A 25709-nucleotide genomic window follows, 5' to 3' on the forward strand; every position below is an offset into this window, starting at 1 on the left:
AAGTTCACCCCATGAGCTTTCCCACCACACCCGCAGTACCAAATCTGAGAATTTAGACTATTTTTCAATCTGCAGCAGGCAAGAGGGGAAAAAGGCACTAGGAAAATGGCAGCTCCCACCAGCACTGCTCAGCTACATTCGCCCTGCAGAGACTTTGCGCAGCAGTTTGGTTTTTGAGATGTGCCAGTTTCACTACTTTATGAAGGCCGGGACTAAGGTAGGATTCCCAAAGCGGCACTAGAGCACAATTCAGGAGAACTCAAAATCCCACACAAGCACTACACACCTCCCAGCTACCAACTGCAGCTGCAGTCCCAGAAGAAAGACCCAGGACCCCCCTTGCCGCTGGGCACCAAGGCATAAAAAGGCCAGACAGCAAGGCAGGAGAGCCAGAGGACTATGGATGTCAGCCATGAGGCACAAGAGGTCTGGAGCAAGACAAAAGGGAGTTTGGATGTGTCCACACAAGCTGTGGTTGCCCTCTCCTGGCTGTTCTTACTCAGTGCTCTCTGAAAGTTTTGCTCACGGAAATTTTGTCTGAATTAGGAAAGAGCAGGAGATGCAGGATCTGGTCTCTAGGAAACACTGGAGCAGATCCCACAGGGTTGTTGAGAACCCACATGAAGGCAGGGCTCAGCTGAGGCTGCAGTGCTGGGAAAGGCTACATTTACAGCTGCACCCCAAGGGTCATTTTTAGTTATGCTGATGATTTTCCTCTGGGCTGCTGGGTAGTAGAAACTAGGTCAAATTTACCTTCGGAGCTGCCCCAATCATGCCTTTATTTTTTTTTCTGCAAGACCTCGTCTCAAGTTGGAAATACACTTTTGCCACAGAGAGGCAGGCTGACAGTTCAGCTCTAAAAGTCAATTTTATCGGGGTTAATTGTGAAAATGAAACCAAATGCATATACCTGAGGTCAAACCGAATGCCTGAATGTAAAAGGTTCTTTCCTAAATGCTTAAATAGCTCAAAAAATAGCTGTTTGTCAGGTATTTTCTCCAGGACTTGACTTATTAAGGAAAATATTCAACTCCAAAATAGTATTAGTGGCATCTAAACAGGGCACCGCTCTAGAACATGCCTCAATGGTGTGTCAAGTTAATAAAGGTTTTTCTCAGGTCAGAAATCATTGTTTTCTGGAACATTCTGTTGGCAGTTTCAAGGTCTACGACACTTACTGTGCTGGATTTGTCTGGGATAGATGTGCCTGGGCTGGCAGATGGCCAGCATATCACTGTGCTGCTGTACTAGGCAGGCTGGAACCCCAGTGTGAACTCAAGGCAAAGAGACTGTGACCTGTGGATAAGTCCATGTGGGAGCAGGACACCCCAAAGCATCTGTGGCCATGAACCAAGTCCACACCAGAGCAGGTACATCTTAAAGCATCTGTGGCCATGGTTGTGTCTGTGCCATAGCAGGCATACCTCTGAAGGGATTGTGGCCCACAGATAAGTGTACACTGGAGAAGGTACACCTCGAAGCTTCTGTGCCTGTGTGTGAGGTCCTCAAAGCCCGTGCTATGGGTAAACCCACAGCAGAGGAGGTACAACCTTGGAGCGACTGCAGCCACAGGTAGGGACATGTCAGAAGAGGTCTACTTCTGAAGGGATTGTGGCTGTGGGTAAGGCCACACTGGAGCTAAAGTTGAATTTAAGATACAATGAGGGAAATGCGTACAAAGACATATCCTGGTTGATAACAATATTTTTTCTATAACCATACATCTTTACAGCTATTCTTTGAATCTTCAGTGTCCCATGCAAAAAAGTTTCCTTTTGCTTTTTCAAATCCCTTTGTGTATAGCTACACCAACCATTATACCATCTCAAAGTAAGCAATTCTAATTCCACTTTAACTGAAAAATGATACAAGAAAAATAATCTCCATAACTGAAACAGTACCTCCACTTCACTTGATTTTAAAGATCCTCAGCAACTCTTACGTTTTGCATCTTGGTGATCTTCTTGAAGACTGGATCTTAGATCTTTTTCAGCACTATATAAATCATCATTACTAGCTATATTGAGACCACACCAGGTCTGATCTTGTTCCTGGTTTAGATTTTTCCAAAGTTAGTATTCAGGATGGGTTCAGGTCACTTCAGATGGTGCTGTCAAACACAAAGGACATACTATTACATGCCCTTAAACAAAGAATTCAGATCTGCAGGGAAAATACTGACTTCAAACAGTTTTTGAAGCAAATATATTACAGACTCCAAGCTCTCCCCTCTTCCAGTCTTTATAAGTTCTCCCTATGCATAATAACCTCAATTTTGTCCTTTGACTAATAGAAAGGGGAATCACTTCTACTGGTGCCTATAGCAATTCATTTAAACTAGCTACATGATACAGAGGGACAAGATGCTTCTACCCATTGGCTACATATTTTGAGCAAAAGCACTCAAAGGAAACCCAGCCTGAGCCACTGAAGACCAACATCTGAAGGGCTCCAAAGGCTCCACCTTCCATATGACTTACAGAAGTAACTTGGCTGGCACAAAAATCCAAACACTTTATCTAGAGTTCTGTGAACCTCCCTCCAACTCATTAACTGGGACAGATTACTTCATCTGTTAGAAAAGCACAAAACACCCACCCCAATAAGTTGTTTGTACACTCCTTTTTATTTCTAGCATTCTTCACTGACTGCAAGAAAATACGCATTAGAACTTTTCCCTCTAATTTTGAAGATCATTCAAGCACAACAGGCCCTCCATACTTCTAGCTTCTCCCAAACTGCAGCAAGAAGTAAATTTATCAATTATGCTTTTCTAACATGATTTGCAGTCAGATGCAAAAACACATGCTTGTACAATCACATCCCAAACAATCAGTTACTAAATATATATTGTGTATATAAACTGTTTTACAGACACATTGACCTGATCAGTGCCTGTGTCTCCTGGAGTACCACTTCAGGGCTAGAGGGACACTATTGCATTTCTATACAGTACTTCGCTAACACTAATAAAACTACAGCAAAACTAAGTTACAAGATTCATGTCTTTTCTAACCCTAGAGAAACCAATTGCCTCCAGGCTTCTAATTTCTGTTCTTTTTAAACAATGAAAGATAAAAAAATGCCCTTGGCTGATGCACTATTCCCTGTAGTCACAGGGTAAAGGCACACTGAATTCCTTAGTGCTGACTCTTATCCTCCATTTCACATTAATGAAGCAGTGAAACCCATTACAGATGCCTGCACTGTGCATGATGTACCAAAGGCAAACATCATCACACCACAGCTGTCAGGTTGTGGGAGTGAGAAGCCATAATACATGCTGTTACCATGGTGCCCCCCCGCTGCCAGAACATTACAAACAGGATGAATTATCTGGTGTGCACTGAAGTAATTTTACTCAGCCTGCTAAGAGATTATTTTTATATGAATCTCCAAGTTCTCCTTACAGAAATCCAGGTAAGGATTTAAAGCAAATCTCACAGCCAGAACACTGTCAAAGAAGATGCTTTACAGAGCGATAACCAATGAAGAAGGTACCTGCTCTGTGTACTTGATTATAATCCAGGTTTCTCAGTCATGGTATGCAGTTACACTAGCCTATTAAGGCTCATTCAGACTGAGAACAAGCCACCAGGCAAGCATTTGTTTTCATCACAGCTACATGTTTAAAATCTCAAATATTTCAGATCTTTGCAGGAAGCATAAGCTGCAAGCAAAACAAAACATTACAAGCATTTTTGAATAGGACTTGTGTTGTGCAGGGTAGTGCTCAGACACCATTTTGAACTCAAGTTGCATATACCCCAACAATGCCCCAAAAAAAAAAAAAACCAACAGAAGTGTTGATATAACATACACAGCCTTTTAAACTGTTAAGGAAGTTTATTCTTCAGTCACCAGTAGAAGTCAGTGACACCTAACTGAAATAGCAAGAAACAGTGCAAAATTCCCCAGCAACCAGGCTGGGGGGAATTTTGAGTGCCAGGAAGCCAGCACTCTATGGGCTGACAGGGGTTATTTTTACAGCTCTGAGGCCAAGAGAGTTTACATTTTCCAAATAGGAGACTATGTTTTCATGACCATCACCCCCTGAAGTCACTGCAGGCAGGAAGCTCCATCCACAGATTGAATCTCATCACAGCTCAGTTCTCACTCAAGTCACAGGAACACACATTTCCCTTTAACCCCCGCCAGCTGAGTTGAAAAGTACATGAAATGAGGAAAATAAGAGGCAGCAGAAGCAAATGGATCTTTCCAATGAGTGTTTACAAAAGAAAGCTTTGTAAAAGCAAAAACTTGGTCCCGCATTAACCAGAAATCCCAATGAGAACAGAAATCCCCAGATGAGGTACACTACTGTAAGAAACAAAAATATTCCCAGTCACCTAAAATTCGGTGCTGAGAATTAACATCTAACCAAAACTGAAGTAAACATCATGCAACTGCTGTAGAGACTTCTTAACTCTGGTTTTGTCATAGATGTATCTGAAATTGGACATAAGCTTTTATTTATTTTTAATCTTTTAAACCACAAGGATTATGGCCAACATTTTAAAAATTAATCAAACATTAAATATTAATTAGCTTCAGTGGTAGTATAAAGAAAGCTAGGGTTTGTATTGTGTTGCTAAATACAGATTTACCTCCCATACATAAGATTCCTAGCAACACCCCTGTTTTGGCCCAGACAGGCTACATGATGAAATATACCTTTAGATCTTGACTTTTTACAGATAAAAGTCTTTAAAACCTTGCTTGCTTCTTACTCAGATCTAACTTTGACTGGCTTATGTTGCTTGCTAGCAGCTATAAGAGACAGTAATTGTAGAAAATTTGATGAAACACCCAAAAAAAAGATTCTACAATGTTCCTCTGTACCCCAAAATACCCTTTCTTTTTTTCTAAAATTATGAAAATTGGGGACAGGTAAAGGAAAGGACACAAACAAAAACCTATGACTGTTTCTTTTTCCCTAGACTTTGAAAGTATTTAATAAAATAAGATTACACTACTGTGAACTTATTTAGCTTACTCTAGCATTATTACCTTGTGTTCTCCACCATAGGAACATTCATTCTCATGAAGACAGACCAGCAATATCCCCAAGTCTGACTCACCCTGTGTTTTCTCCCCACCCATTCCACTGTCCCCACAAGTAACAAGCTTCTGGGCTTTAAGACTAGAGTCTATCAGTACCAAGAGGCCTATCTGAATCATCTAATTATCACCTTTACCAATGTTATACAAACACATGGCCATTTTGGTATGAAATCCTACAAATAGCAAGCATGTTTTAAATGTTTTGAAATGTGTGTATGTCTATACACACAGACATGGCACACAAAAAAAAAAAAAACTATTTCAGGAGGCTTCAGGTAATAGATCCAGGTGCTTGATCACACTGAATATTTTAGATGAACCCAAAAGAATTATTTTTACCATGATAAACTTCCATAATAGATACAAAGCACTAGTGTCTCTCTCCAGATGAGAGATGTTTGTACATACAAAAAGTTACAACCTACATTTATTTTGATTTAGTGTCATATCCTTACAGTATCTCATACCACCTAAGCTGGTGTTTTGCATACCAATGACCGTTTTTACCTGCATGGCTGCATAACAAGGAGCCACGAGATGGCACTGTGTAACCAGTTTCAGTGTTTTAGTCACAGGCATTTTTCTGTAAAATTGAGCTTAGACTGTTCTGTCTTGTTTGTTAGCTTGTTTGAACTGGTAAAGGCAAAAAAAAAAAAAGAAAATCTAAAGAAGATGCTAAGGAAGATTTCCTTTATAGCTACTATAGCTTAACTCGTGTGGCTGGTGGACTATACCCATCAAGCTTCAGTCTCAGCTGACACAGCCAAGTTGTTTCAGTATCAAATACTGTTCAAATCCAATTAAGGGTATGCCAAAACCTGAAGTCTCCATATAGTCATATATCTTAATATGATTTATATGAGTCTTATTATCCTAAATTATATCCTTTTTTCCCCTGTTTAGTTTGAATTGCCTCCAAATTCTTTGAAGTTTCAAACCAAAGACAAGAAACTAGAGATAAAGTGAAGACCTTCTACCTAAAATGATGACCAAAACACAGGTACCGCATTGTGATTCATGTTAAGGATGAGCTAAAAGCTGAAGGCAGCTCAGGCTGCTGTAATCTGACTAATCTGACTAGACCAGAGCACAGCCCAGGAACTATAAAAGCAGTTAAAGTTAAGGTTGACCACCTCTACAACTTACTTGTTTTACGTGATGAAGAACTGGAGTTGAAGCCATTGCAATGCAAGAGAAAAGACTGAACCCGCACGCTTCTAATTCGAAGGATGGGTTTCCACTAGCCTCTCTCACAGAGCACAGACAGTACACAGTAGCAAGAGCTATATAATGCCATGACACTTAAAATAGCCTACAGCTGCATAAGAATCCAACATATAACATCCTAGACAACCACTGTGAAGATCAAACAAGTTCAAGATAAGAGAAGCCCCAGAAGATTACTAGTTCTAGTACTAATTTGCACTAGATGTACAGATTTATTTTAAACCCTTGCATGTTCAATGGATAAAGGATAAGTTATGTACACAGTGAGCTAAGGGCCTCTTAATCTATCATGACCACGCAGTCTAATCAGCAGATTAGATTTATGTCAGATTATATCGGTCCTGGATATAGTTCACAACAGTAAGATATAGTGCTGCTTAGAAGCTTATCCAGGACTCTGCTCTAATTGCTTGTCAGATAGTCTCCTTTTCAAAGCACTGTTTTACTACCTACATCTTGGGTCTACTGAAAATAGGCAAGTCAGGATTATACAGGTTAGGTTACCCTTTATTAAAACATAAACTACATAAAATTTGAACTCAATAGAAGCTTCAGAATATGCATTAAAGGTCATAATCCGGAGGTGGCAGGTCAATGATCTCATCCAGGGTAGCAAGGAAGTCAGCAGATGCCTGTAGCAAGTCTGAAAGTTAGAAATAGTGTAAATCAGTTTCTCACAAAACCCAAAAGTTATACTCCCTAACAAACTAGCCCTCAGTAGATAAGCATAAGCCTCTTGAATAACTAAGGGAAATACTGTTTGATTGCATAAGCCAATTCTACCTAACTATCAGTCAGCAATGCACTGTAAGACATTGCTCAGCAACATCCCTTTGAGACCACTATCTGTACCAGTAGGGCTGACCAATTAAATTCAGCTCGACTATATACCAAAAGTTGTTTGATGATAATGCACTATTCTGGTAGTTAGAAGTGCAGTGGCCATTCACTACTGCAGCCAACTAGCTTCCCTCCCATACCACTAGTGAGCACTCTGTACTGAAATTCATGCCAAGTTTCCACTTACTAGACTCCCATGAGTCTTCAATCTCCACAGGTGAAGGAACCATGTTCACAAATTTATCATATGTTCTTTCATATATCATGAGGGGGACACCACATAGGTTGATATTGCTCATTTTGTGCTCTTCAGGAAGATCAAAAGTCTCATAGTCTGTTTGAGAAAGACACTAGTTTAGTAACAGTGTACAGTAGCCTGGGAGGCTGCAAATTCTCCTAGATTAAATCTAGTGGGAACAGGTCCAAAACAACACAATCCAACAGTCCCCTCTTATGGGGTATTTATTTACAGTTACAACTTAGTTGTCCAAAAAATTCTATACAATAGCACTTATCAAAAGACTAGACCACATAACAACTGCTAATGTAAAGCAGGAGATTTTAGTAATTTCTTCCCATTCACTATACTAAGTCATCTTCATCAAGCACAGCATATGTATTTCACCAATACTGAAGCAGTCTTTGATACATTTTGTACACTCCCTTCCACATGAACCGGATCATTTAAGCACACAGTTTGAAGGACTGAGACAAAATATCTGCAGTGGGCTGTGCTAAGAACAACTTTACAAGTTTCGTCTTCAACTATTATATCTTACATCAGTAGGAACCTCTTCAGTTAGAACTTACCATCTTGGCATACATTAAATCTACTCTTCCATAGTGCTTCAGTATTCCTTTGAGTATTTGTCTAGTAGTTGCCATTTAATTAATTAAGAGACTGCAGCTTGGAACTAGTTGCCTAGTGGACTTCAACTACTACACATCTGGAGCACAGCTACTGCAGTTAGAAATATTTACATAAGAATGAGATGGTATTTCAGACGTAGCAAGCACCCTTGCATTTAAGAAAGGACTGCAGAGAAATGCTATGCTGCTTCATTTACTACAATAGCTTGACCAAAGTCTTACAATATCCATACTCATGAAAGCCTGATTCACTTCAACAATTACACCAGTAGTTCTTACCTCGAGGATCAGAAGGAAACATATTTTCTATTTCTGGCCAGTCTTCTTCAGCCACTGCATTGCAGCTTTCTAATCCAGCCGTCTTTTCAGTAATCTTAAAAAGAGAAAGTCTTTGAGTTACTGTAGTTTCTCATTGTAGCACCTTTGCAGTAGCTTTCCAGTGTTATACAGATCTACAGCCAAGAATGCCTGCCATACAGACAGTTATGCCTAAATCCTAATGCCTTCAACACAATCTGGAGACAGGCAAATGATCCAGTTGAGTTTAAGCAGTGTACTACATATAGTGGCAACAAGTCACTGCACTGGAACCTTTAGACTCATAATATTAAATTCCTGATACTTAACAGGTAAACAAGGCATTAACTCAGATTATTTTCTCTAGAGCTACTTCTTTGCCATTAGGGACCCCCTAAGCTGTTGCATTCCTTGTACCTATGCAGGTATACTGGTTTTGGCTAGGATAATTATTTTTCCTCCTAGTAGCTCACATGATGCCATGTTTTGGAGTCATAATGAAAACAGTGTTGATAACAGGGTTATTTTAGCTGTTGCTAAACACCGCTTACACAGCATCAAGGCCCTTTCTGCTTCTCACAACCCCACCAGTGAGCTGGCTGGGGGTGCACAAGAAGTTGGCAGGGGCACAGCCATGACAGTTGACCCAAGGGATATTCTATACGAAGTTTGCCAGAGCTGCCATTGGTCAGGGACTGGCAAGGCATCAGTCAGCTAGTGGCAAGAAAATGGTTTCGGGTTTCTTGGAGATTTTTTAATAATTAAGTTGTCTTAGTCTCAGCCCATGAATTTTCTCAATTTTACCCTTCCATCCTCTGCCCTATCCCACTGAGGGGGGAGCAAGCAAGCAGCTATATGAACATATGTAAGCCACAACAGTAGGTAAACTACACATTTCCCCACCTGCTGCAGAAGTGTTGTACTCACTTTGTTTGCAGTGCAAGACTGATTTTTCTGTCCTGTCTTCTCTGTCTTGCTTGTGACTCCTTTAGTTCTATTCACATTTCCAAGAGCCTTTCTCACAGAGTGAGATGTGGCTGGAGATGTACTGATGGTTTTTTTAGGAAGTGGAGTGTTAACTTGTGTTCTTTCAGAGAAGACTTTTGCTGGTGAATGGAGGGAAAGAAAAAAGCAAACTTTAGCACCATATCAACCCAAAATCTTATTTCAGTAAGTATGTGCTGGAAAACCAGTTGTCATAAAAATCATCATTCACCATTTTTAACTCAAGAGCATAAGCCCTATTTATGACAAAAGCACAGTTATTCTCATCTTTATAAATTCATAAGCTTAGCAGAATTAGTTAGATGAGTAGATACTGGAACAGAAGACTATTACTGTTCAAAACAGTGAATAACAAAACATTGATTTATGCACATCACTTGATCCTCTACTGGCTTAGGGCAGCATATACACACAAGATCCTGAAGGGAGTCTTAGCGGATTCTTAGTAGCACCAACTTCATCGTTCTCCTTATCCAGAAGGGTTAGCTTTGCCATCTTCTGGTTGATAAGACCACTCTGGAAAGCCCATACAGGAAAAAGAAGAAATCAGTCTTGTCATTTCTTCTACAACAGCACACTTCTTAAACTGCACAAAAGACAACATAGCTACCCCACACCTCCTAGAGAAGGGGAATAAACCTATATTTTACACTATTTCATAGTAGTTTAGCTACAGACTCTTATGTTTGAAGGCATTATTAATGCACGTGGTAGACTCGTAGCCCCAAAGGACTTTGGGAAAATAGCAAGGTCTCACAGCAATCCTACCCAGGAAGGTCTAATACCTTCCGTTTGCTTTGTTACTTCTTTTCATTGTTTAACTCCTTCCTCAGTCCAACAGTATATCTCCTAGCTTTGCAATCCAGTCCTTAGCACAACTTGTAGCATTTGCACAGTCAAGAGTAATGCCAGTTATTTTACTAGCAGAGACATCTTTTTACCATAAGAAGAAACCATCGGAGAAGACCCTATAGAAACAGATCATTCCACTACTGTTTTTCAGCTCCATCTGAGACAACAGAGAGAGCACTCTCTTGCTCCATCAGGAGCGGTGAGGCAGCTCCCACTCGGACCTCATCGCTACCATTACATAAGAGGGCAAGGGATTCCTCAGCTTAAAGAGGTACGTAGAAAAATGTGGGTTTAATTGGTACAGCTTAAGGTCAAAGGCTTAATCACAAAATCCAAGCCAGATTTACAGCTACAAGTCTCAGGACCCCGCTTGTTTCGGCCCCGCGGTCGCAGCTCCCGGAGCACTCTTCTCCCCCCCCCGCCCCGGGTTCTCCCCAGCACCCCTCCCCGCCCAGCCCAGGGCTCACCTCAGGAGCTACCAGCACCTCCGAGCGCTGAGGCATTGCTACAGCACCCACAAAGACGAGGGTTAGCGCGACTGCAGGCCACAGGGAGGACAAGTAGAACTGCGGACACTTCACCTCAAAGAGCAAGGCCGCAGTGCCCCCTCCCCAACCGCCGGCAGGTTTTAAAGCGGCTCCGCAACGCCCATTGGCTGCTTCGACCGACGCTCAGCAGCCGATTGGCTCAGCAGCGCCGCTTCCGCACCGCCTCACCTGCCCCCCCCGCGGCTCCACCCCCTGCGCTCCGGGGGCGGGGCAGACCCCGCTGACGCGTTGCTGGCCCTGGGTGGGGCGTGGCCGCGGTGCATTGTGGGGCGGCGGTGCGGCCTAGCCGGTAAACACGGGCGGCGGGGGGCGTCCGGGAGGGCGGCGGGGATCGGCGGCCTGGGTGGGCGGCAGCCGCCGAGCAGTCGCTTTGGGCTCTGAGGGAGTACCCGCCTCCTTGGGGCCTGAGCCTGTGTCCTGGTGGGGTGCTGTTTCTAGCTATTCGCCGTTCTGTCTTGCCTTGGGGGTGCGCCTAGGCCTAGGTTTGTGCGTTGTGCGGGCCCCAGCGGCTGGCGGGGCCTTGTGGTGACCCGGCCCTGTTCGTGGGCCTTTCTGGTAGTCCTGGCCTGTCCGTTCCTGCGGCCGTGGGCGAGTTCGTGTCCCCTTTCTTGCGCGCCGGGAGGGCCCGGTAGTGCATGTCCTGGGGCTGTGTGTAGAGCTGCTGCTGTTTGCCCCCATCATCTATCGTATTAGACAAGAAAAACGTCACTCAGGTAATTTTTCTTTCACTACTGGTACTTGTTTTTATGACAAGATGTATGTCAAGAATATGTAATATAGCGTTACTGGTTTAACTATGATACAAAACCACATTGAGGAACTGTGTTGTCAAATGGAATTGATCTGTAAGACTTTATTCTTTTTCTGTTACAAGGGAAAAAACAAAATGGCATCAGGGACGGTAATGAATGCCACTTCCTCGGGAGGGTCAAATGACGTGAGCCTGGAGGAACCAAAGAAGATGACAAGGGAAGACTGGAGGAAAAAGAAGGAATTAGAAGAACAAAGAAAATTAGGAAATGCGCCTGCTGAGGTGGATGAAGAAGGAAAGTAAGTTTTAATAAAGCTGTAGTTATTCTAAAGCTACTGCTTAAAAATATATTATTTCCTGTTGTGAATACAGAATAATTATGAGGACGATACATGATTTCTACATGAGTCATTGTGGAAGTAAATAGTTGAACTTTGTGAATTAGCTTTTAACATTCCAGTCATCCTCAGAAAACAGATATTTTTCAAAGTAGGTCCAGTGTTTATCCACTGTGATCTACTGACAGTGCTGCTGGAAACTCCCATCTATGCAGATATTTACAAGTGGTATTTTAAAAGTGACCTGAAGGGAATACTGGGGAACGCACTGCGTAACGTACCTGTTCCCCCTCTCTTGCTTCTACAAGGCCCCTTGTTTCTGAGAAATGTTACTATTTTTGTGCTTTGCAACATTGTATAGAATAAGGTAATTGATTGGAGCCAGGATCGTAGGTGAATTAGGTGGCAACAAAATCACAGTGAAAGTTTGCATTTTATCTAGTTAAATTAGAGTTTATTATGCAATGCATTGTAACAACTAGATTATTTTATTATCACTCCTGAAGCACTGAACTTTAATGTGGGAGTTATTTGTTAGGCTAAGTTGTGGAGGTGTTTTCAGTATGCCATGTATTTATTACACATCATCTTTTACAGAGATATCAATCCTCATATTCCTCAGTACATATCCTCAGTACCATGGTACATAGATCCATCTAAGAGACCTACACTAAAGCATCAGAGACCTCAGCCAGAGAAGCAGAAACAGTATAGCTCCTCTGGAGATTGGTACAAACGAGGCGTACAAGAGGTATGCAAAGTACTTTGTCATAAAATAAAGATTTGGTTTGATTTTGTGAGGAAATAAGAAAAGAGATATTGACACCCTATAAAGACATAACTGTAGTTATATGTTTTTGAGAGGGACAGGAGCTGTGAATTCTTTTTCATCAGGCAAGTTGCAGTGTTTGGCAATAATCAAAATATATGTTCTGGGTTTGGGTAGACCATGCACTCTTTAGTTGTATTGAAAAAATTATTGGAACACATATAGAATCTTGCCACAAGTTTGTACAACTCTTTTTTTTGTTGTTTAGCATGCGATAGCGACAAGATACCGTAAAGGAGCTTGCGAGAACTGTGGTGCATTGACACACAAAAAGAAAGACTGCATGGAGGTAAACTTTTGTTGATGGTTTCATGGTTTTGAAAACAATGTGAATTCTCACCTTAGTGAAAATAGCTAGCTATAGATAAAATAAAAATTACAAGTTTTGAAACAATGGTTTTGAAAAAGGTTACAAGTATCGAAACATAGCTTGAAAATTTATAAAGAAATTGTTATGTGGGAAAAAATGCTACTATTCAGGGTTTTGCTCATCAGTTCTGTTTGTGATAAGCGCTGCAATAATAGGTGAAAATGTTTAGCTCTTCGTGTTGATTTGCTTTAACTTGAGTGCTGCTGTGCCTGTCTGTGTGTTTCATGTCAGCTAAAAGCCAGCTGCAGAAACAGGGCTTTAATTGCTTTCTTATTTGTGGAAAATAGAGTTAGAAATTGGTGGGGTTTGGAGTCAGTTGCACTACTTTAAAAGTGAACTACTTGGATCTATTTACAGTTCACAGGTTTATAGTGCTGAATGTAACTGGCATTAGAAGAGCTTGATTGATACTGCTTTTAAAGGGGTATCTGAGTGAGTAACATATTTTAGTCTATTGTACGGATCCAACCATTTTTTTCCTTTCAGAGACCCAGAAAAGTTGGAGCAAAATACACAGGCATGAATATTGCGCCAGATGAACATGTACAGCCTCAACTGATGTTTGATTATGATGGAAAGCGAGATCGTTGGAATGGTTATAACCCAGAAGAGCACATGAAGATTGTTGAGGAATATTCCAAGGTTGATCTGGTATGTAGGTGCTGTGGTTTACTGGGGAAAACTTCAGTGTTTGGCTTGGCTGTGAGGGGCAACATTTGTTACGTCCACTGTTAATTTCAGACCTTGTGCTGTATTCATAATGAACAAATGAGGTGGATTCTGTGTTTGACACTGCTTGAGCTGAAAATTCAGATCAGAAATGGCAACTGATTATGGGCCTGCACAATAAATAGTCTCTCCAGACTGCTTACCTTTTAATAGACAAGCCTTAGAATTTGTTACTCAAGATACAGATTGAATAGCAGGCAAGAAAGGAATTTATCTGTCTGTATTAAAGCTGATAAATCTGTATCTATTTTGTAACTTCATTCATGCCTTTTCACTTACGAGTCCTTTTTGTTACCATGATGCAGCAGTGGACTATTTGTATGTGTCTCTGTGCAGATGGGCTCCTTGCTGCTGCAGTTAACTTTCTATCTGTATACACCATATCCATGGGGATGCTATTAACTTCTTTGAATGAAAAAAAACATAAATAGTTCACTACCTTGTCTGGATGTTAGGCTAGTTCCAAAAGGTGGTAAAGTGCCTAACTAACTCCCTTCAGTATCTGGTCCTCAATATTTTCCTATAGTCCATAGAAAAGCTAATGCTAAATATGACCTAATCAGTGTGTATAAATGTCTGATGGGAGTGTTTAAAGGCAGCCAGCATCTTCTCAGTAGTATCTAATGACAGGAAAAGAAGCAGTGGGCAGAAATTGAAATACAGGAAATTCTGTTCAAACATCAGAAAAAAAATTTTCTGCTGTATGGGTGATCAGACAGTGGAACAGCTTGCCCAGTGAGGCTGCGGCATCTTGGAGTAATCAAAAGCTGCTTAGACACAGTCCTGGGCAACCTGTTGCAGGCAGGCCTGCTTTGAGCAGGGGGATTGTCCTGGGCAGTCTCCAGAGGTTTCTAAAACATCAACTGTTCTGTGATGTGAAACATACAAAAATTCTCTACATAGTGCTATAGAATCTCACTTTAGATGGCACAATGGTCCTTCTGGGATGAAACATAAATGCTTCCAGCACTAGTCATGAACTACCTTAAGCACTGAAGTTCCTAATTAGATTATGAGGACACAATAATAAAACATATTTGTTCTTAAACATTATTGAACTAAAATAAACTATCTCTTTCTTAAATTAGGATGCATGTAGTAATGGTATAGCTTCATATGCTCTAGTAAACTATTTTACATAACAGTATAATATAAAATAGTAAAACAGTTAATGTGTATACAGCTTTAAATGACAGCTGCCCCAAGACCTGCTTATGATGAGTATTACTACACACTTGCTATTTAAAAGAAATATTAAACAATTGCATTTTCATGATATGCAGGCCAAACGTACACTGAAAGCCCAGAAGCTTCAGGAAGAGTTAGCATCAGGAAAACTGGAGCAAGTGGTAAGTAAACTAAACCCTAATTTATTTTTGTTTAGCTTGAATAAAAATGCAACAGGTTACTTCTGCTCTGTGATGCTTTTATTCTCTATACAGGATCTACTGTTGTTTTTTATGCCCTCCAGTAATGTAAAAATTTTCCTAGCACCAGCAAATTCTGTGTTAAATTCAAGAATTTGAAGCATCTTCTTTCAAATGAGAGTGGCTTTGCTTTTCCCATATGGGCAAAAATTCTGTGTGATTATTATTCTTACTAAAATTAATTACGTGGATTTTCTGGTCAGAAAAACTTGTTTTCTGTGTAGTAGTCTTGTTTAGGTACTGAAATACTTTTCTGTATTGAAAGATTGTTATGTCTGACTGATGTTGAGGTAATGGCTATTATGTAACGGTGGATTGCTTTAATAATGCTTAGTATAAATTGGAATAAGAAGGTTCTTTATCTTAGAACTAAACATCTTTTTTCTTTAGTCATTGCTATGACTATTTGCAGTGTCTCTGGTTATTTGAAGGCTGAGCATATGTATTTCTCTCTGGCTTGTAACTTTGTAGAGTTTGCATCTTCGCTAACTTCTACAAGTTCTTCCTATAAAATTCTGATTTTAAAAGGCGTTTCTGATAATATTCTAAGCTTATAAAATGGGGAAAAAGTAGAGACGGCTACTGGTCAGAAGTAGGGGTTTTTAATCAGTATGGTAGGAGAGAAAACTCCAAGCAAAAGGCTGCCACACAGTTGGACCGCAATTTTCCAGAGGTTGTCACGATGCGTTTTGTCACTAGATGGCAGAGTGAACTTACTGCAGCGTTCTGACCTTGCCGGTAGAAAAAATTCTTGCTCTTTTTGATGCCTGCATTCACCGCAAGGCAACATCGTTGGCTTCATATACTTAGTCCTTACAAAACGGAGCCGAAAGAAGAAAAGTCTGTTTGAAATATAAGCGCTATCTCTCATGGAGAGATCTCAGGATTGATAACAATTTGCATTGTCAGTGCTGGCCTATTTGTTGGTCAGTCTTCCAGGAATCAGTTGTTTCCACCTTTACCACTGCAAGTATTCTCAAGTTAGAGGCTAAGCAGGTTAAAAAAATCAATTCTAGCTGTGTGTCTCCAGATTAAATTATGGCTTCTGATGCATGCTTAGCATTCCTGGCAATCCTAACTAAATACTTGCATATGCATATCTTCTTAGTTATTTTTTTAAGCTTTCAGAGTTGAATCTTGGTTATATTTGCATGATAAGAAATAGTCTAGTCTGAAACATTAGTGTTCAAAAGCATAGCAAGCTCTAGATAAAAGTGACAGTTCTAGAATTTGCCATTCTTGCAAAGTCTTGGAAATTTAGTTGGGTGAAAGGTCTCCAACATGCATCTGTAATAGAGACACTGAGAAGCTCCTTCCTAGAACGTTCAAAATATGTGTCTTTGTGTGTTTTGTGCCAAGGGTAAACTGTATTTTGCATCCAGCATCAAAGCTCTGCTTTGATTCCTTTTTATCTCCCTGTCATCTTTCCTCTCTTCACTATCTTGTCTTCTCTGCTGATGTGCTCTTTGTTTGCTGCAGAACTCCCCAAGACACCAGTGGGGAGAAGAGGAACCAAATTCACAGACAGTAAGATGATTACCCACTGCATCACACCACGGGCAGAAAAAAGGACTTGTAGTTAGTGAAATAAGGGTGACATAAGGGTTTCAGTGTTGGGTTCATGCCACTGGCTGCCTGTTCTTTTGAGCAGAGGTTGTTGGATTTCACTGAGGGGATTTTGGTTTTAACTCCTGTGTGTTGGCAGACATTAGAGATGCATGGAATTAACTAGTTTTAATATGTTCGTATTTTGCCTGAGGTAACTGTTTTCTTAATATCATCACAGTTATGTTTTTGTAACTCTTTCTGTAGAAGGAAGTGAAAATCCTTTAACAAGGTTAGTGTATTACTAGCATGACAGCACACTTAAGCCCGAGTATATGATGATAACTTTAACTACAGGATTGCAGAATTTTTAATGAAACCACTAAAATCAGATTCTCGTACTTGTCTCTGGAGTGAATGTCCTCTTTTATTTAGCAGTTTCCCATCTCTCCTCAGGAAAGAGATCATAACAGTGAAGATGAAGATGAAGATAAATATGCAGATGACATTGATATGCCTGGGCAGAATTTTGACTCTAAAAGACGTATCACAGTTCGAAATTTACGTATTCGGGAAGATATTGCAAAAGTGAGTAAAGAATTCTTTTCAGATGTTCTTTTGTATTCATGAGAGTTAATTAAAAAAAAAAAGTATGCTCAGTTATTAATGAGTTTGTGTATGGATTTGGGGGTTGGGAGGTTAAGGTTGGTTCTCAATTCTATTCCTGCTCATGTTATGACTTCATTAAGTCTCTTACACAGATACACCTTTTTAAAATGTCTAAGCTGGGTGATACAGTAGTAACTTCAGTTCTTTTAAAAGCCTAAATATCGAAGATGTTGTATTTTCTTTTATTTCACTAGTACTTGAGGAATCTAGATCCAAACTCTGCTTATTATGATCCCAAAACAAGAGCAATGAGGGAGAACCCCTATGCCAACACAGGCAAGAATCCAGATGAGTAAGTTAAAACCATGTCGTGCTTGTGTATCCAACAAAACTTTGTTAAAAATGGGATTAATAGTTTTGTATTTTCTTTAATCTGTTTGTGTTTTTACTAATAATTCTCTAGACAGTTATGGATAGAAGTAGTAGTAAACATGGAAAAAATTTTTATTTAGCAGCACTTTTTGTTTTAGTATATGGAAGTGGTATTTTAGTAATACTGGCCCTTAATCTTCAGGGATATGTGGACCACCATTTAGTATAATGGTCTGTACAAGGATTAGAACGCTCTGTGGTATCTAGAGGTGATATCTGTAAACAGTAAAGATGCTTATGTAAAGTATTTCAGTAACCAAATCTTAAACTTCATCCTTGTTTGTTGGGAGGCATTTGGCACCAGAGACTAGCATGGAGCATCTGTGGTACCTAACTAAATGCCTGAATTAGGAGCAAAAGCTCCTCATATATTAATGGAGTCTGCATAGAAAAGGTCTGAAAGCTTTGGCGTTTTCTAGACAGACAACTTAATTAAAGAATGCCATAGGCTGGCTTTTGGCTGCACATAAAGCTGTCTCACGTAAAACTCGAGTCAAGCACTTGAGCTGTGACCCTGCCGTGACCTGTGTAGGGCTGTGGACATAGAGAGTAGACAGGCTGTGAGCAGAAACATTTATTCTGAGTACAGTAATTGGATTAGCTCGCTGCCTGAAATAGAATGGCAGTGGCTAAATGCTAGCAAATAATGCTCTTTCTACCTCTCCTTGCCCCCAGCTAGAATAATGCCAGTCAGTTCTTTTTTTTTAGATGCAGATGCTTTCACTTCTCTCCAGAGTCATAATTTGACCTTTGTTGAATCTGTGTTTCTGCCACAGCCACTGCAGATTGTAAACTTTTCAGAGTGGGAAATTGGGTTGTTAACAGTTTTTGATTTTCACCCTGTGTTTCCTATACTCATGGTGAATCTCTTTAAGGGGTGTTCAAAAGGTAAAGCTAAAGCTATTACCAGGCTTTAGACCAGTAAAATACACTCTGTCTGGGTGGGAGGAGAGATTCACAAATCCAAAAGCTGAGAATCACTATGCTAGAATATCACTTACCATTCATGCATATTTATAGATCCAAGCTTGACTCATGGCACTTGGTATCCCAGATGAAGCTCCATGTCTGTGTCATCAGATGTTTCCATATGAACACAGGCATCCAGTGTTCCGAGTTGTTGTCCAGTACTTCCATGACTCCACGGGGAGCCTAGACTTTCATGTATTGAGTTGAACACACCTTCCTCTGCCTCCATTCTTAACTCTCAGGGCTCAAAGGAGAACTTTTACTTTCCCGTTGATGTTCTAGAATTACATTTAAATGAAAATCACGTTACTTGAATGCTAAGAATCACACTCTTCTTTTCTGCAGAGTTGGTTACGCAGGTGACAACTTTGTTCGCTACACTGGAGATACCATTTCAATGGCACAGACTCAGTGTAAGTGGGTTTTGGGTTGTTTTGTTTTTAAGGAAATGGACTTAAAAGACTTAAGTTAACAGTGCTTCTTTCTCGCAAAAGAGAAATAAATCTTTTTTGAAAGATTGAAGCTTTTTTCCAAATTACTACAGAATTAAAGATGGTAATTTGAATGCGTATGTTAGTTTTAGAATAAACATTGAGTGAAACCTCTTGTGTACACAGTGTTTGCTTGGGAGGCTTATGACAAAGGCTCTGAAGTTCATCTTCAAGCAGACCCTACAAAATTAGAGCTACTTTATAAGTCCTTCAAAGTGAAAAAAGAAGATTTCAAGGCACAGCAGAAAGAAAGCATCCTAGAAAAGGTAACAGACATTTGGGTTTTATTTAAGAAGAGTTGTGTTCAGTTTGAAGTCTGGATCTTGGGAAACAAATAAGATTACTAGTGCTATGTGAAAATACATCAGCTGTTCTCAGCACCTTGGATTCATATAAAGATTTTTATATCTACACTCACAATCTCATCAATTGGATTCATTGTGTTATTTAATATAGGAACCTTTGGAGATCTGCTGGTATTTATTTGGATTATGGGGAGGTCTTCCCTTAACTGTCAGAATTTCTCCAGTGAAAAATCTGACACCAGTATGTAGGAGGAGTGGGCATTTAGATATTTAAAAAAAAAAATAATAATACAAGTGGTTAAAAAAATTATTTTGCAGTTTAAAAGTGGTATCTTTTATAAAATACCCAAGTCACAGTCTCCCAAAACTATTTTTAAATTTTTATTTTCTCTTAAATGTGAAAAGCAGAATTTTCAGATTTGAATTTTGGGTGCAGTCTTCTAGATAAGTATTTATTTTAGATTTTGCTACTGGTTTCTTGGACAACTGGTAAAGGACTAGATAATGCATTCTAACCTTCTCAACATTCAGGTCTGGAAGGGAACACAATGTACTGCTCTGGTTATGCCACAGCCTCTTGGTTTGGTCTGAAAAGTTTTCCTGTTCTGAGTGAAGAATATCACTGTTGTAACCCTCCAGGCATTAAAAAACCAACCAACCAAACAAAACAATACAACCAAACAAACCCCCAAACAAACCACCATCCAAAGCCACCACAGTGGCCGTAGGAGATGTATTTCTCTTAACTATTCACTAAAGATTAAACTGTCTCTATCCACTTCTTTTGTGTCTTCTTCAGAAGATATTGAAGGTGAAGGTTTTGAAGTGTATGCGTAACTACATAAAAGGTGGGTTTTTTTTAAAATGTCATTTCTCTATGCATTTTAGTATGGAGGACAAGAACATCTGGATACCCCACCAGCTGAACTGCTGTTAGCACAAACAGAAGATTACGTGGAGTACTCTAGACATGGAACAGTCATCAAAGGACAAGAGAAAGCTATTGCTTGCTCTAAATATGAAGAGGATGTAAAGATCAACAACCATACAGTAAGCCAATTATGTAAAAGTTATTAAAAAATTAGATTTCTTCCCACCGGAAGGGAATGAGGTACAGTAGGATACAGTACAATATAATTAATAGAGCAAATATATTTTTCCTCTTTCAAACGTGACACACTCCCCTTTCTATTAAGGATGAATTTCAAGTTGTCACAGCTGCAACGTGAACTTGAGGAGTTGTGATGGCAATCTTAAACTGAAGGGGAAGTTACTGTATTTCCCTTCGACTTTGAATACGAGCTGACCGCATCCTGTTGCTTTTCTCCTTCTTGAAACTGCACCTGTAAAGCTAATGTGAAATAGAGAAAGTGTTTTCATAACTTTCCCTTCAGGATTGTTTGAATAACTTACTTATTGGGATATAACCTCAAGAATAAATTGCAGGCTGCCTCCTACAGGAGTGTTGTCGTGGACATAACGGCTATGGTGTCTTCTCTTGCAGTGCATTTGGGGTTCATATTGGAAAGAAGGCAAGTGGGGTTACAAATGCTGCCACTCATTTGTCAAGTACTCGTACTGTACAGGAGAAGCTGGGAAAGAAATTGCTGTAAGTATTGTCTTATTTAGTCAATTGGAAAGAGCTAAAAAACATTCATCCTCCTACCCAAGTTTTAGACTGCTTTGATTTGTGGGGGGGTGGCGTTGGGGTTTTGTGGTTTGTTTGGGGTTTTTTTTTCAGGTCCTTCCCCTTTCAACTGTGCTTAGTAAACAGGTATCCTTCTTCTCCTCTGTTGTGCAGAACACTGAAGCAAGCTTACTGGAAGAGCAACCCGGGGAGGAGGAACAAATGACAAAACCCAAAACGCTAATGGAGGTAGGTTGTTTCACTTTCTCAAGAAGGCAGGTATTTTTCCTCAGCGTTTTAAGAGATGGAAACATATGTATAACTACAAAATTGTGTAAGTCGTAATGAGTCTGAAAATTATTGGACTGCATTATTAGATCATTGACATCTCTATTAAAAAATAAGCTCTCAAAGAGCATTAATATATGGTTGGGATTTAATGGCTTGAACGTTAGTAAAGTTTGCAAGTTGAATCTTAACAGTAGCTGGTTTTCCCCCTTACAGATCCACCAAGAGAAACAGAAAGAGAAGAAAAAGAAGAAGCACAAGAAGAGCTCAAATTCAGATAGTGAGGGTGAAGAGAAAAAGAAGCAAGAAAAACTTAAAAAGGTGAACTGTGCTCTTCAGTGGTTTTGTGGCAAAAAGATCTTGAAATATATTTTACAACAATGTCAGTTTTATGAAGTTTGTAATGCAGTTCTGGTGGTGTTCTGTGGGATGTTCTTTGATGTTAATTTTGAGCTAAAGCAAATTTAAAATGCTGTTAGATGTTCTAAAGTACCTTCCGTAATTCTCAGGCAAACATGCAATAAATATTTAGTTTGGGAAGACTTAGTTTAGAAGATTTAGAACACTTCCTTTCTAGGCACCTATTACAGCTGTAGATCTATAAAAGACATTGCAGAACACAATGATTTGGGTAAAAGATGGAGAGATCAAAGGCCCCGTCAAAGCTTAACTTTGCACTTTTTATCCCAGACTTGGGCCCAGTCTGGCAGTTGATGCAATAAACCCACCCCCCACGCTCTGGACTGGCTGCTGCTCACCCGCCCTGCCGCAGGCACAGCAGCCTGCTCGGGATAGTCACAGCAGGAAACTAACGTCAAACTATGGTCAATCGAAGAAATATACAAATGCAGGGTTTTTTCAGTGTAATGAAAACGTTGCTCCTCTCTGCAACATTTTTCTTACGTTGCAAGAAGGAGCAACATCAGCAGTTTGAGGAAGGGGATAACATGTGTTTCAAAAAACATTTTAAAAAAAGTGCGTGCTGACTGAAGAAAAAAAAAATGCTAACAACAAACCCAAACCCCTGAGATCACATCCTCACCAACCTGCTTTTGTACTTGCTGCCCATGGTTACCTTTTAGGTAAAGCCAAGGAGTTTCTTACTTGATTTGGGCAATTGGAAAGATAGTAAAGTATCTTGTTTGCTAAATATCATTTTACTATAATTTTATGTTAAATACTAAAAAATGAGCATTAAATGAAGCGAGCTCTAGGTGGGGCCAGACAGATGTGCATTGCTTATCCCACCGTTGTGCCTGCTGTTGGTACTAGAATCTAACACAAACTTTCATTGGGTTCTTTTGCTTGACTTTCATTGTGGGTTTGTTGTTTTTTTTCTTTTGCTTTAATTTCAGGCACTAAATGCAGAAGAAGCTCGTCTTCTCCATGTTAAAGAAATCATGCAGTTAGATGAGAGGAAGAGACCCTACAACAGCCTGTATGAAACCAGGGAGCCAACAGAAGAGGAAATGGAAGCCTACAGAATGAAACGGCAGAGACCTGATGATCCCATGGCCTCTTTCCTTGGACAGTAGTCCCAGTGAAATCATTCCAATACACAAGACTCTTTTTTCATGCTCGTTTAGAACTCTGTGGAGTTGTAAGCTCATTTACAACCATGTGTGGAAGTGCCAGAAATAGCAGAGACCTTTTTTTGCACCAAAGAAGCTGGTGAAAATTTCTTTCAGCAGACATAAGCAGTCCAATACTTAGAGCAATTTTGAGATATGTGTGTATGTATATATATATACAGTCACAAATGTATATATGTACACATACATATAAAAATTATATGTACCTATAAAATACATACATCTACTCTGTAAAATATTTATTGGAAGATAAAATATCTGATGCTGGAATTCTAGGTTTGTTTGGCCAACTAATATATACATAAAGTCATAATACATTCAGTAAAACTGACTGCCTAAAAAGAAACAGTCAGCAGGTGTCAATATAGAACAAAAATTGTTGAAAAGACAATTTGATCCAGCTACAGCAGCTTCTTATTTGTAAAGGGAGTTACCTGTCACATGGCTTTGAAAGGATAAATAGTTCCTTTCTTGATCATTTTGTAGTATTTTGGTAATGTAATAATTGATTGATTTGTACAGTTTTGGTTAAATTAATATAAAGGTCTTAAATGCTGTGCAGCCTTTTTAATGAAGAGGTTAAGAGAAGCTGACTGTAGCGCTTTTAAATTCCGTTTCTGCAGATGATAACATATAAATTTCAGTTGCAAAGATGGGAGTTGTTTGTTTTGCTGTTTGATAACAGTGTTTGTCTCACCCTGATAACTTCCCAAATCCTGTTATGTGGTGTCATACCAAGTGTTGGGCTCCAGTACCTTGGGATAATGCGAAGCAGCATCTGCTTTGTGGTTGGCAACAGTAGTCCTTACACTGGGAGTTTTCCCCTTCAACTATTAAAAGTGGAAGTAATGGGTGAAAAACTTCATGGCACAACTTTAGAAATAACTCTCAAGCCTTCCATTATGGCTTAAACTGTCTTATTAAACATGCCTTTTATAACCACATTTAATGTGGTTATATTAATAGTAGGACAAGGAAAACACTGTAATCCTGGCTTTTTGTTTTAAACTTAAGAACCTGATTATAATTTCCACTTTGTAAACAATGAAGGAAGTTAAAGATACTGGAAGAAAGTGAAAGAGCACGTTTTGCCTGTAATGGGTTGTACCTCTAATTTCCACCTGTAAACCTGGTTTCCTTTTTTTTTATTAGGTTTTCTCCAAGTTTGCTTCCCCTTTATTTTATAAGACTAATAAAATAAAAGTTTGCAGTCAGATTTATAAAACTTGATTTTAAAATCTCCTAGCACTTGCAAGAAATGTAATCAACTAGTGAGACGAAAGATCTGGGTGTGGAATTGTTACTACAACCAAGTACCAGGAAGGCAAAACTTTAGAGGAGAAATCAGCTTTTGCAGAAGTTGCTTTTATGTTTTCACAATGTGGATTTAGACAGAGGGGGAAAAATATTAGGGATATGGTTTTCCTTCTGCTAAAAAACCAGTGACTCACGTTCTGGGTTTCCACAGCAGCTCAGGTTTTGACCTTTCTAGGTTATGAATAATTTCAAGTAAAAACGGCTCTATTTCACAGCCACTTTGAGGACTGAATATTTTAATTTAGCCCACAGAAATGCTAATTATAGAAATTCTGCATTGGTCTGCAATATAGTTCTGTATTAAAACCATCTGCAGTATTCTCATTGATGATCTAAAATTTAGGCTATTTACTGTGTCTGGAACACAGTAAATCTAGATCCTCTGGTAGGACCTGACTGCAAACTGATTATTTTTCTGAATTAGCTGAACTGTAAAATATTACTCTTCTCAGGGCTGTAACACTTGAAGTGTGACCAGCACAGCTCCAGCTGCAGATACCAACTGCTCATGTCTCACTCGGTGCCGAGTTCAGTTTGGGGGAAGATGAGGTGTCAGAAGGGTCCGTGTTACCATTTCCTTGAGCTACTTAGATACCTTTCTAAAAGTAGCTAGAGGCTCAGAACTCAGAAATACCACTGAAAAAGAGCAACTTAGGACGAACAAATAATTCACCAGTCGTGGCAGCCTGTAAAGCTCAGATTTGAACACTCGTTTAGTGAGTATTCTCCTGACATTCCAGAGAAAAATGGGGACAGAGTTAAAGGTGTATGTATTTTAGAAGCCAGTACAATGTGTTCAGTGCTACAGAGAGAGGTTTATTACAAATAAAGGTGCTGAGTTCTACCCAAAGCAGACTCCTGTGGATGGATTTTTTTTCAGTACCAGGAGCTGGGACCGTACCCTACTTCCCTGTGTGCCCTGTCTGGCTCTGCTGAGAGAGCCCAAGGGCAGGATGGGCCAGTTTCCTCTCTGGTGATGCAGAAGGGGAGCTCCAGGGGAAAAGAGCAATTAGTGTTTTATTCAAAATACAGTTCCTTGAACTTGCGAATGATACAGAGTAGATCTCAAGTCTCAACAGTTAAAGGACAAATACAGCTTAAAACATGTCCTATTTATATCATAAAGGTTAAATGTTAAAGAACATTGTGGATCTGATGGTGAGGATTAATTTTCCTCCATCTGCTTCCCCTTGGATTTGGCGTGCAGTGTGACTGTGCGTATCCAAAGGCCGCTTCCTCCTGCACAAGCAGAATTTTTCCTTTCTCAACTGAGTTTGAGACCTGTTTGTAGGCTCACTTGGACACAAGCAAAGGTTCAGTGGCAAGGGGCCTACTCTAGCAGAGGTGGCTGGGGCTGGGAACTCCCGTTTCTTGCACGCACAAAGAG

At 39.8% G+C, this 25709-nt stretch overlaps 2 protein-coding genes across 4 annotated transcripts; one reads left to right on the plus strand and one right to left on the minus strand.

The window, feature by feature from the left end:
- Nucleotides 1–6777: 6777 nt before the first annotated feature.
- PTTG1 (pituitary tumor-transforming 1) lies at nucleotides 6778–10766 on the minus strand. Its single transcript, XM_014947943.1, has 6 exons — nucleotides 10623–10766; nucleotides 9717–9819; nucleotides 9226–9404; nucleotides 8281–8374; nucleotides 7319–7465; nucleotides 6778–6934 (listed from the first exon to the last, which is right to left on the minus strand). Exons 1-6 carry the CDS (start codon nucleotides 10656–10658, stop codon nucleotides 6855–6857), a joined length of 639 nt encoding a protein of 212 aa, XP_014803429.1. The 5' UTR covers nucleotides 10659–10766; the 3' UTR covers nucleotides 6778–6854.
- A 182-nt stretch (nucleotides 10767–10948) lies between these two features.
- On the plus strand, nucleotides 10949–25172 carry SLU7 (SLU7 homolog, splicing factor). 3 transcript variants are annotated; one of them, XM_014947940.1, is made up of 16 exons: nucleotides 10949–10992; nucleotides 11578–11753; nucleotides 12390–12543; nucleotides 12830–12910; nucleotides 13478–13642; nucleotides 15004–15069; nucleotides 16627–16674; nucleotides 17149–17280; nucleotides 17556–17653; nucleotides 19048–19115; nucleotides 19320–19459; nucleotides 20387–20548; nucleotides 21003–21107; nucleotides 21300–21374; nucleotides 21630–21734; nucleotides 22769–23015. In XM_014947940.1, the coding sequence occupies exons 2-16, from the start codon at nucleotides 11590–11592 to the stop codon at nucleotides 22946–22948; spliced, it is 1743 nt and encodes a 580-aa protein (XP_014803426.1). In that variant the 5' UTR covers nucleotides 10949–10992; nucleotides 11578–11589; the 3' UTR covers nucleotides 22949–23015. The 3 variants fall into 3 exon arrangements, with proteins under 3 accessions (XP_014803426.1, XP_014803425.1, XP_014803427.1); XM_014947939.1 differs by lacking the exon at nucleotides 10949–10992 and adding an exon at nucleotides 11014–11416 and having other exon boundaries at nucleotides 22769–25172; XM_014947941.1 differs by lacking the exons at nucleotides 10949–10992; nucleotides 16627–16674 and adding an exon at nucleotides 11014–11416.
- Nucleotides 25173–25709: the final 537 nt, after the last annotated feature.

Source organism: Calidris pugnax, unplaced genomic scaffold (assembly GCF_001431845.1).
Source record: "Calidris pugnax isolate Ruff unplaced genomic scaffold, ASM143184v1 scaffold27, whole genome shotgun sequence".
Classification (NCBI taxonomy): domain Eukaryota; kingdom Metazoa; phylum Chordata; class Aves; order Charadriiformes; family Scolopacidae; genus Calidris; species Calidris pugnax.